Source organism: Hippopotamus amphibius, chromosome 3, assembly GCF_030028045.1.
Source record: "Hippopotamus amphibius kiboko isolate mHipAmp2 chromosome 3, mHipAmp2.hap2, whole genome shotgun sequence".
Taxonomy (NCBI): Eukaryota; Metazoa; Chordata; class Mammalia; order Artiodactyla; family Hippopotamidae; genus Hippopotamus; species Hippopotamus amphibius.
Genome location: NC_080188.1, coordinates 56,286,183 through 56,299,108, shown reverse-complemented (window position 1 = coordinate 56,299,108; position 12,926 = coordinate 56,286,183). Strand labels below are relative to the sequence as shown.

At 35.4% G+C, this 12,926-nt stretch overlaps 1 protein-coding gene across 4 annotated transcripts in view; it reads left to right on the top strand.

Annotated features, from left to right (window-relative positions):
* Positions 1-12,926, top strand: part of MAPK10 (mitogen-activated protein kinase 10) — a 292,384-nt gene that overhangs the window by 170,649 nt on the left and 108,809 nt on the right. For all 4 annotated transcript variants that reach the window (XM_057729534.1, XM_057729535.1, XM_057729537.1 and 1 more), the window contains one exon: positions 3,725-3,894. In XM_057729534.1, the coding sequence (XP_057585517.1) occupies positions 3,725-3,894 (170 nt within the window). The remainder of the gene's footprint in view (positions 1-3,724; positions 3,895-12,926) is intronic.

Here is a 12,926-nt window from a genome sequence, read left to right as displayed (position 1 = left end):
AGGCACATTTTTAGAGAAAAGTTTATACTTGAACTTTATAATCATGATAAGAAAGACTGCATGGAAATTAAGGAAGGAAATTGTGTGTGTGTGTATGAATTCACAGACTTTACAATGATGATTTTTAATCTTATTGTAGGAAATTATATGCTCTGAAATGGATAAAAAAGATCATGGAGTAACTTATTTTAGGAAATGTGTCAAGGCATTAGGTATTTTATTTGAATAGCTTTTATTTTTTTCTTTTTGACTGGGAATACTTTTTTGTAGCTAAAATTTTGCTCTCAGTCTAAGCTCTATGATTGTTTTAACCATTTTACCAAACTACCACCATGTCCATATATAGCTTCCCTATTACATGAAAAGTCCTGCTCCAGGTATGCACTGGGAAAAATTACAGGGTACTTCTCAGGTGTGTGAACAGTTGCTGGGATGAAATGATATACTCCATTACAGCACTTGGCCAGCTGGTGACCTGTCTGAGTACCAAGGCTTTGTTAGTCCTTGAGTCTGGAGCAGTGGGTCTCTTTCAAATACTTGAATCTGAGATGTAGGGTAATCCTCGTCCTAACTAGGACTCTGGTTGCCAGTTTGTGTTTGCCATGAACAATGGAATTTGGCAATACGTAAAGACACAAAGTGTGTGTTCCCTGATGCAGATGCGGAACTATTATTTCTGTCACATAGTAAGTGTCTGACTTTCCAAATATCTCAGGCAGCGCTGTATGATCTGTTTCACAGGCTTCAGGCAGTCCTTCCGCTCCAGTATGTGGGTCTCAATATACATCAGAATACTTAGAGGGCTTATTAAAAGAGAATGCTGGGCCCCAGAGTCCCTGATTCAACAGGTGTGGGGTGGGAGCGGGCAGTCGCAGCTCTAACAAGTCTCCAGGTGATGCTGATACTGATGCTCCAGGGAACACACTGGGAGAATGATTTCCTAACACTGTCTTCCTCAAAGTCAGATCCTCAAATCAGAACCACCTGGACTGCCTAGTGATCTCCAGATCCTCAGAACCCATGCTGATGGCCTGAATCCAAATCTCCAAGGTGTTATGTCAGGGATATGTATTTTATCAGGCTCCCCCGGTGGTCCAGATGCACATTCACATCTGAGAACCACTTAGAGGGAAGGACTGGGCATATAGTTAGCCAGAGAAAACACATCGAGTCTCCTTTCCAACGTTACCAGTTTTATACCATTACTTGGCATCTATGGTTGTTTTATCCATAGCAGTTGAACGAATTAATGATAATGAATGAATGCAGGCAATTAGTTGCTACTCTCTATTTGCTCCCAACATCTTTTCTTTATTCTGCTATAAAATATATTATCCATATTTTAAGTACTTGCTTATTTTACTGCCTCCATCTAGATAGGGACTTTATCTTTTTATTGTGTCTCCAGTGCCAGAAGTCTAGAACATAAAGGTCATTCCACATTATTACTACATACATGCAGTGCAGTTGGAACGGTGACATTTCAGAGGTGAAGAGAAGACGTGGGGGGAAGGGAAGTAGATTGCTTAGCTTGCCGAGACTAGTGTGTGCTGAGAGTTTTGTGGGTGGTCAGAAACGAGAGTAGTAAAGGTTGTGAAGAAGGGTCAGAACATCACAAATGTCAGGCACTTTGTCCCAAGTTAACCCTGACAAATGAAATTCATTTGCTAGTCTAGCTCCAGTTGCTTTTTGTTTTTTTAATCATTCCTAGCTGAGGGGAAAAAATGACTTTAGTAGGGTTAGTTCACTGATATGTCAAAAAAGTCTAGAGTAGAAATGCACTATGGCGTGGAGAACAGTTCCTGATACTGTTGTTGAAATGAAGCCTTGTCATAACGTTCCTGTTTCTGCTCTTGTCCACACGCATCGGCTAAATTCTAAACCCTGTTTAGTCTCCGTGAATGGGCTTACATTGCCCTGATTCTTAATAGCGTTGTTTAATTTCCTGTTCTGTGCTTCATAGACTGCCTCCTGGATTTCAGGCCTCACGATTTCATTTGTAAATTACCTGAATTTTCAGCTTCAGTCCAAACAACCTAGATTCCTCATCTGTAGTCCACTCTGTTCTTTGAGGTCTGTGTGCATGTGTACTGCATTGTTGCTAGCGTCTCTCTCCCAGTCATAGGCTGGTGCCTGTCACAAATATTTTGCTCTCAAGCCCGTGTGGGGTCGTAAGGTTCTTGCACTAGTTTCGTAGGTTTTGCCACCTTTGTCCACACAGTCCCCATTTGTGTTCTCCCCATTTACACTACTGATGCTGCCTGCCTCTCTTCCAAGAGCATACAGGGCAAATTAGTTTCTACTTCCATTTCAATTTTTTAATTAGAAATGAAATGCCAAAAATGTCCAAGGAAATGGTTTTATTACCAACTACAGGTTCAGAGGCTAAGGAAGTCTACATTTTCTTTCAAATTATGTGAGAATTAGATTTTCAGAGGTCAGTGTATGTTAAAACCATACAAAGTCCTTTAGTCTAGATTATAGGCTCAGAACTTTAAAGCCAATTTTGTTTTGTTTTGCTTTCTTTTTTTACTAAGTAAAGCTTTGACATACTGAAAAGATGTAAGGTATGTAGGAAATTATTCATTGAGTGGGAATGTCCCACTCATTGCAGGACAACGAGCATTGGTCGACAAGCCACACCTGCTATTATTGTGGCACACGGAAACATGCCCACAGCTCTCCCAAATGCCTGCTCAGGATTAGTGCCACCTCTAACGAGGAACACTGGTTTAGACTATTCATTTTGCAAGTGCTAGAACTGGGAAGAACCCATAGAGCATGTGAGTGCTCAAAACCTGAACAAAATCAGCAAGAAGGAGACAAATGACTATTGGGTAGACGTCTGCCAATGTGTGCCACAAGAAAAAGGCTAGATAATATTCTGTAACTTCCTTCTTGCTATAGAATCCAAACTATTTAATGTCATCAAAAGCAATGTAGGATCATTTATGTGTAAATAATAATCACAGATAATGGATATTTACATTATATATATATTCATAAATCATGATTCAAAATAGCAATTTCTTCAATTGCTAAATATAATTAATAGATAGAAGAACTTCTCTTAATGATGAACAAAAGATACAGCAATTGAGATACTTAAAATCTAAGCTTGCAATAAATAAAAAAGCTGTCATGTGACACTAGAACAGTGTTAGTGACTAAAAATTTTCAGTGTTTAATGCAGGGTAGTAGCATTTTTGGTATTATTGAGAGCAAATGAAGTCGACATTATTTAGTTCAAATTTGCCTAATTGAAAATTAAAACTATGCATTATTTTGTATCTCAGTTCTTTCTGAGAAAATAATGTAGATACAATCTTTTATTCTTCCTCATATGGCTGTTATAATGTGATCACGGATCACCTCTGAAGTATCTAACATAGTCCCTGGGGCTAGTATATGTCCAGCAGATGTTTGCTGCATAAATAAATGATTTTAATGAAACATTTCAGAAAAAATGATTCAGACCTAAGAATATTTTATCATAAATAGTTTTAATATTGAAAACAAATTTTTCTTTGCATTTTTTCTAAGATCTTTTACTCCAGATTATCTTACATGGACTAATATATATTTTTTTCTGTGTGAATTGCAGGTTTACATAGTGATCACAGATGACAAAGTATTAGTAATCATTGAAAGAACAGGCTTCTCTGTATCTCATTGTCTTTCTGGTTGTTCACTTGTCTCAAGTTTTTGTTGTTTTTTCCCACAGGGATTCGATAAACAAGTGGATGTGTCATATATTGCCAAACATTACAACATGAGCAAAAGCAAAGTTGACAACCAGTTCTACAGTGTGGAAGTGGGAGACTCAACCTTCACAGTTCTCAAGCGCTACCAGAATCTAAAGCCTATTGGCTCTGGGGCTCAGGGAATAGTTTGGTAAGTAGGGTGGATTTAACTTCTGTTTTTAGAGGTAACATGCTGCGTGTGTGGACTAGTCACAAACACAAACACAAATAAATAGCATGATTTGAGGGGGAAAAAATCCATTATACTGAAGAAAAATAAATTTATGAGCATTACTAGTAATTTACTACCCATTGGCTAACAATATGTACATCTTTGCTTGTGACTAGTTTTTCTAGTCACACAAAGAAATCCATTATACAACAAACATAGAGGAGAAAATCAGAGGATTTCTAGCTGTTGCTAAAGTATTTAGAAAATTGTTTTTGGCTGTTTTCACAGCAAGAGATGAAGGAATATGTGTTCAGATAACCAGCAAATAAAGTTCCCTACACTCTAAAGAAGTATACATGAGATCTCAAATGTTCCAGTGACTTTTAAAGTTCATTGAAAATTCAGTTGCCTATTAGAAAAAGTGACATTTAAAAAAAAAATGTTTGTTGAATATTTCCAAAATGGAAAAATTCTGGGCTCCTTAGTAACCATCCTTTTATGACATTTTTGAGTGGCAGATTGAAATGATGACAAATCAAGATCTGACTTACCTATTATAAAACTCTTGCAAAAGTGATGATATCAGATTGATAAGCATTTCTTTTAGGTAGTTTTAACTTGTAATTTAGTAACCAAATGTATTTAGTATGAACTTATTCGTATAATAATTTTCAATTTGGTGACTCACGACTATAAGTAAAAATTTAGGACATGCACTATAAATATACATGTATATTTATATTTATTTATTTATAAAGGATATTTACTTATATTTATTTGTTATATAAATTGTTGCTATATTAGTAATAGCCACTTAAAAATACAAACATCCCTTTTAAGAGATGAGATGAAGATGAAATAAACATTTTAAAATAGACATTTTTTTAAACTCCTTTTTTCCACTCATTTGATATAATTTTGTTTTGATGAAAGAATTCTAATAGGGTACAATTATTTTTCAGACCTTCATTTTATATTTCATAAGATGATTCTAAAATCTGGTTCACTTCCTTTTTAAACTTTTTTTTTTGTTTGATTTTTTAAGACTATTTTCTGGAGCAGTTTTAGGTTCACAGCAAAATGGATAGGAGGGTACAGAGATTTCCCATATATCCTCTGCCCACATACATGCATAGTCTCCCACAGTATCAACCTCCCCACAATTATGGTATATTTATTACAACTGATGAACCTGCCCTCACACATAATAATCACCAGAGCCCATAGTTTACATTAGGGCTCACTCTTGGTGTTTTACATTCTGTGGGTTTGGACAAATGTAAAATGGGTTTGGACAAATGTAAAATGGCATGTATCTATTATTATGGTATCATATTTCTATTGCCCTAAATATCCTATATACTCCACCTATTCATCCCTCTCCCTACCCCCAAACCCTGGCAACCATTGATCTTTTTACTGTTTCCATAGCTTACCTTTTTCAAAATGTTGTATAGTTGGAATCAAACAGAATGTAGCCTTTTCAGATTGGCTTCTTTCACATAGTAATATGCATTTAAATTTCCTCCATGTCTTTTCATGGATTGAAAGCTCATTCTTTTTAGCATTGAATAATATTCCATTTTCTGGGTGTACCATAGTTTATTTTTCCATTCACCTACTTTAGGACATCTTGGTTGCTTCTAAGTTTTGGCAATTATAAGTAAAGCTACTTTAAACGTTTGTGTGCAGATTTTGTGTGGACATAAATTTTAACAGTTCATTTCATATTGACAACTCCTTTTAAGTTCACTCTTAATACTTAGTCAAGGCAAATGGCAGAAGTGCCTGGTTGGTGCACTACTAAATCATTTACTAGCACATAAGCCTCATTTATCAAATATACACAAAGCTTTTATTGAAATTCACCTAGTAAATTCAATCTTTCTTAATGTCAATCAGTAGTTATTTTTGCAATTTGAAGATGGAATATTTTAATATTTTAAAATAACAGGCCAAACCTTTCATTTTGTAGATATTTAAACAGCTAAGTAACTTTTATTTTCAATGTTTGTTTATTTATTATGGTGCAAGGATGCAGGTGAACCTCTTTTTGACACAAAATAATTGCAAGGTGTGGTAAGCAGAATAATGGTCCCTCAAAGATGCCCAGATCATAATTCCCAGAATTCTTGATATGTTATCTTATATGACAAAACTTTTGCCATATAACTTTAAGATTAAGGGCCTTAAAATGGGGTGATTATCCTAGAATATACCAGTGGGACCAATCTAATCTCATGAGTTCTTAAAAGTAGAAAAAAAAAGGTAGAAGAATAGGTCAGAGAGATGTAATGAGAGAGAAGGGGTAAGAGATTCAAAAAATGAGAGGGACTTACCTTATTGTTGCTGGTTTTGAAAACAGAGGAAAAGTGTCATGAGACAAGGAATGGGGCAGCTTCTGGAAGCTGGGAATGGCCCTCAGCTACCAATTAACAAGAAAATGGAGACCGCAGTCATACAACCATGAGGAATTGAAATTTGCCAGCAAATCCAAATGAGCAAGGAAACAGGTTGTCCTCTAGCACTTCCAGAAAGGAACTCAGCCTGCTGACATCTTGACTTTAGCCCTGTGAGACTCATGTAGGACCTCTGACCTAAAGAACTGTAAGATAATAAATTTATGTTGTTTGCACAGCTAAGTTTGTGATGATTTGTTGTGGCATTAATACCAATACACACAGTAAATATTCTGCTATTAAGATGATTGCTATAAATCTTCAAAAAGCTGGAACATTGAACTACAGTATTGTCAAAGGAAGGAGTTCAGGGTGCCTCTGTCAACCCCCCCCCCAAACTTTGAAATTCCCCTTTTCCTTCCAAGTCTCATCTTTTACTCTAGATTATAGGTGACCAATGCTAGGAGGATAAAGTGTGCTTGGGAGAGACCAATAATAATTACTAGTGAGGTTTAATTTCTTTTCTAGATTAAAATATATGTTTGTATTTTCTTCTGCATTCTACTGCATGGAACCCCGTTTAAGACGTCACTGCATTCATGAACAACTTTCAAAGTGAAATAGAAAATAAAACAAAAACAAAAATTCTTATGAAGGAGAAGAGAAAGGAGATGGAGAAAATAGTGATTTCTAGCTACCTTTTTAAAATGGAAAATTGTAGAACATGAGAAAACTTTTCTAAGATTCTCATTTTAGATGCTCAAATATTCATTGGAATTGATTCATTTTTTTTCAAATAAAACTGCCACAAAAATGAGAACTACTAATAAAAGGCAGTTGATAGACTTTTAATGATTCAAAAATAGACCTAAAGCAGCATTTTGCTTAAGAAGTTAACAGATTGTTCCAGAAAGATTTGAAATCCTACTAGTACTAATAATTTAGTTGCATGTTTTATAGGGCATATTGGGCTTCTATTTCTCCTTGTACAGGATGGATATCATACGAGGTCTTAGGTATAGTAACTGAAATAAACTTTAGTAAATAAAATGTCCTTGAGTTAAATTTTTACTACAGTCTTACAACAAATTTATCAGCAAATTTGTCAGTAAAAGGGCACCTGAATTCCAAAATGTTAGCCTTGGAGATTCCTGGGGTTCTTATTAGTCTTTTAGTCTGCAGCTGAGGCAAATAAAACTAGCAAAGACAGAGATGAAGGAGCAGAAATGGGATGGCATATTCCTCTCCCTTATCTTCAGTCTGCCACTCTACCATGTACACAGATGCCACGATTCCAGCACATTCCTTTCTGGACAAGAATATAGTTGTCTCTTCCTTGTCCCTCTTCCTCAACCTAAGATAACCTTTGAGTTATCTTTGTTTACTTATTAACCTGAGTTTGTAATGTACTATTTTCTTTCCTTTTTCTTTTTTTATAAATTTATTTATTTATTGGCTGTGTTGGGTCTTTGTTGCTGCGTACAGGCTTTCTCTAGTTGTGGCGAGCCGGGACTGCTCTTTGTTGTGGTGCGTGGGCTTCTCATTGAAGTGGCTTCTCTTGTTGTGGAGCAGGTACTTTAGGCATGCGGGCTTCAGTAGTTGTGCCTCCCGGGCTCTGGAGTGCAGGTTCAGTAGTTCTGGAGCACTGGCTTAGTTGCTCTCCAGCATGTGGGATCGTCCCCGCCCAGGGATCGAACCCGTGTCTCCTGCATTGGCAGGTGGTTTCTTAACCACTGAGCAACCAGGGAAGTCCTACTGTTTTCTTGAAGATCTATTTTTGTATTAATCTATGCTATCTACCTGCCTTGTATTTAATTTCCTTCCTATTTTCTTCTGTCAATGGTGAGTTCACCCACTTCTCTCACACTGAACACACCATTCCCCAGCATGCTTGTAAAATCCACACCTTTCCTCTGTTCATGAAAACTCAGATTTGCATATTTTGACCGTCCCACACACTCTTGAGTATAGTAACTGGGAGATATTGGAAACTGGGAGTATCTGGGGCACCCAGAAGGAGGTGGAGGGCAGACAATGTGAAACAGATGATTTATTTATTTCACTTTATTTTCTTTAGAGCAGGAATAACACACGGAGGAACCAATTCTGAAAGGGATGCTCATCATCAGTTCTTTTATTTGGGCATATATCACTATAAAATTCTGTGTGCATCAGAAGGATTTTGCTTTTCAAGTGTAACTGTTGCTATATTGGTACTTCTGTCACAGAATCTCCATCCTCCTAACTTGTTTGAAATGGATTCTCATTTCTCCTGCTCCAGTTACTTTAAACTTGTTATTGGTTTCTTACACTTTATTTCCTCTCTTTGGATGGCTTCATTGCTTACTTATTATCAGGAAAACAAATAGGCAATAGTAAAATATCTTCAAAAGGAATTCGCTATTACCATGCTAACTTTTCATTCACCATGGATGATAGACCAAATACATCATTATTGAGAATCACTAAATCTAACATGAAATCTTCTGGAATAAGTAAAAAATTTCCTTCTACCACTGAGGAAAAAATGAATATTATCCATTGAAACAAAAGGAAACAATGATCAGTCTCCTTCTCCATATGAGCAGAAAAGTCCTCTCTTAGCTTCCTAGGTAGGGAATTGTAAAGTGATCTATAAAATCTGTTTTTAACAACAGTAGTCAGGAGCCAGATGAACAAATCATTTCAGAAAATGTTTCTGATCATCGGAAGAGGATCTCATTAGCATTGTTTCTACTACAAGCTCCAGAACAAAAAAAGAATGTAGGAAGAAATCAACAGCAGGGAGTTCATTATCTTCTCTAACTTCCATCCTGCTGTTGCTTGCCAAGCCAAGAAGCATCTCTATTTTGTCAGTTTTTTCTTTGAAGATGATTTAAACCAATAGTGAAAGTGGTGGCAAAATAGTGAAAGTGGTGGCAAAACAGTGAAAGTGGTGGCAAAATTCAACAACCAAGTTTAGCAGAGAAGACTTGCCAAGTTTGGTCTGGCCCTTCACGGAAAAGAGCTGATTGTACAGTATTAAATGACAGGAAGTAAAACCATATTCTTTCCTTCTTGGGCTTGTTCTCTTTGTTGTCTACATGTAATCAACTTGCAAACAGCCCCAATCCAATTCTGCAAGGTGATCTTTTACAGGATATTTATGTCAAAGATGTAAGCTCACTACTGAAGAAGTATAGACTTAAAGTGGCTTGTTGTAAAAAATCTGCACCTAGAAAATTAAATGTTTAGAAATAAGATATTATACACTGTACATTAACTAAACTTTCCTAAAATTCCAATTAGAGCAGGGTGATATAGAAGTGGAAATAATTGTAGTCATAGCATGCCCTGGAATAATGTAGTGGATTAATCTATCTTAAATTGGGTATATATCCATATATGTATTATATATACAAAATGAATATATAACAAATACATACTCATATTATATATGCATATATAATTTATATACATACTAATCCAATGGATAAGTTTATCTTAATTTAATTTATATGCTATATATTATACACATGTATTTTATGTACATAGGATATATATTGTTTTTGTTTTTCACAAAAATTAAGAAAATTATTTCTGGTGAATGCCCTTCAATCAGTGGTCTGCAGCAACAAGCTCCTATGCAGATAAACAGTCTAAGATTTAAATTGCCAGGTATGTTCAACAGAACCTCGGGTGTTCACATATTCTTATTTAATATGTGAACCTTTCTTTAATAAGTGAATACTGGTGAGAATGGTGGGCCTGCCTAGCAATGTCCTTTCATCCTGGTCAAGTTAAGGGTTAGGTAGACTGAAGAGAAGTCTAGAGTTCCTGTACTTATGACTTTTTTTTTTTTCTATTTGATATGAGTAATATACATTGAAGGAGGACAGGGATAGAAAACATTCTGTAAGAAATACTGTAGTACAGGAAACTCAGTTACAGCATCTTGTTTACTCCCAAATAGGATTTAAAGTGATAGAAAAAGATAGATGTGATCTAGTATCCACCTAACATGAGGGATTTGAGGGAAGATGGTAACCATATCCCTCGGAGTAGAGTCTCCTTAAGGGTAATGATATGGGATAAGGCATATAGTCTTCAGTTGTTGACTGAAGAGCTCCCCCATGCCTTAGTAGGGGTAGAAGGGAAGGGGTTTTCTTTGTGGTTTGTTTTGCTTTTGTTTTTTTAAATGTGGAACATAGTTTGAAACTTTGCCTTCTATTTCCACATAGTACTAGTAAGTAGAATTACTGTGGGTAGGCCAGAGCTCTCACCAAAAACCAAACCAAATACCATAATCCAATAGAACCAAGAGCCAACCCCCAAAACCTCAGAATTTGTTCAAATGTTCAAAATAATTACTGATAACAGTGCCAAGTCAAGAGACATTAGTAGAACGATCACCACCCATAGAATCTTCTTCAAATAATAATAGCTTCTATGTGCTTTAAAGAATGATTTATGGAAAGTCCCCCATTTTTAATATGCTCACTTTTATTAAAAAAAGACATTGTTGACTCACTGATGCTTTTAGCAGCTTTTCTCATCTTGATGATGAATTGGAGCTATTCTATCTAGACTCTGATTTAATCACCCTTGAAATAATGGCACACATTTACAAAATGACTGGCAAAGGTTGGGAGATATCTGTAGATAAACACCGAAACAAAAGAGATTGAGCTTTGGCAATGTTAGGGTATATGATAGAAAGATATTCAGTATCTATTTATTGCTAGTTAAGATTGGGAGGGAAATTAAATTATCTGAATTCTGTAAAATATTTGCACATTTAAATATTGTTGATTCAATTACAGATACTTTAAGATACCTTATATTACCATGTTCAGTCACTATAATTATAAACATACTTATACCTTAGAATATGAATTTTTCCATTGTGCTTTATCAATGATAATATTTAATGTTCAATCTTTTAGAACCTTGGTTTACTCATGTGTAAAATGGAGATAGCATCTATAGGACTCAAAAAGTATAGAACAAACTAGATACATGAAATTGCCTTATAAATCTGATACTGTCATAAATTTTAGTAGATTCAAGGACAATAGACTGAATGTTACTCTTTTCTATCAATGGAAAATTACAAAAGGTCAACGTGTCACCCAAGAAGATAGCGGATTATAACAGTTGCTTAATCTTCAGACTATGCATATTGTTTGCATATTGTAGTTGAGAATATGGGTTTTAAAAAATGATTTACCTAATGCTCCATAATTGAGTCAAGAAAAGGAGCATCGGAACCTTTTCATTCCTATCTTTCAATCTGAGTTTCAGTTAACCTAGGTTATTTACAACATTTATACAAGTTTTAAATTTTAGTTTTTAAATTTGCAACATGGCTACACAGACGCAGCTAACTATCTTTAAGGGAATTTGGATGGAAGTGTTTAATGGTAGTGAGGTTGATGGTATGAAAAGAGATGGTGAGATCATCCAGAGGGTGATCAGACTTCCTGAATGACACAAAGAGACATGATCAATAGGTCCTGAATGATGATTTTATTTTGTTTCTGGAAACATCACTCGTGCTCCTGTGGTGCATTTCTCTTCTTAGAGTTCCTAATGAGCCATGACGCTAAACGATGGAGCTTTACTCACACATTTCCATTTAGCCTCTGACCAGTGGACATGATTACCCTCTGATCCACATCTGGAATATCAGCACATTTTGTATCCCTGTTATTTTCCATTAATTTTACAATTCAGACCCTTAATTGCAAACTTCTTTTTTATTTTTTCGATGAAAAAATTTTCCATTATGGTATACTACAGGATATTGAATATAGTTCCCTGTGTGTGTATGTTTTTTAAATTGCAATCTTCTTGATATAAGGAGCATTGAGCTTTAAATATTGCCTTTTATATTAGTAAGGCAGTTGAGGTTGTAATGGTCTGGTGCAATAGGAGAGAATAAGACACTGTATTCTTCTTCCATATTTCACTATTTTCCTTGGACCTGGTGCATAGCACAAGCCCCAAATATTTACTTGCTGTATTACTTAATTGATGATTAAGACTTGTAAGTATCACCCTTTTTTTCCTTCATAGAGGCAGTGTGGACTTTGAGAAACCATGAGTAGGAGTTTAGCAGCAGTATGTTTACAGGGAAAAAATTATAAAAATCCCATACTTCTGTGTGTTAAGTATGTATGTGGTCTCCAGTGCAATAACTGATGCTGAACGGGTTGGTCGCATATAATATTAAAAACTATATTTGGTTTTGCAATGTATTATGGACACTTACTCTGAATTCTGTCTTTCTTTAGTAAATTTGTAATTAATTTATATCCCTGTAGTTAAAATTGATAGCAAGAGTTTGTAGCCCAGAAGCACTTTTGTTGGCAGAAGGGAAACATAGTCATTTAAATTCCATAGATAATTATTCGCTTATAGATGACTGAGTCTTTTCTGTAAATCAGTTATTGATGTAAGTGCTGCTATCCTTTATCAGGAGAAATAATTAGTAAGTAAATTATTTTTTCAGTTTCTACTTCAGTCCCAAAGATTAAAAGTTTAAGTGACACTAATTCTTATTTCTTTTAGGACCTGTCTTCTAGGGCATCAATAAGTATTTTCACTGCAAAAATAAGATTAGTTTACGGT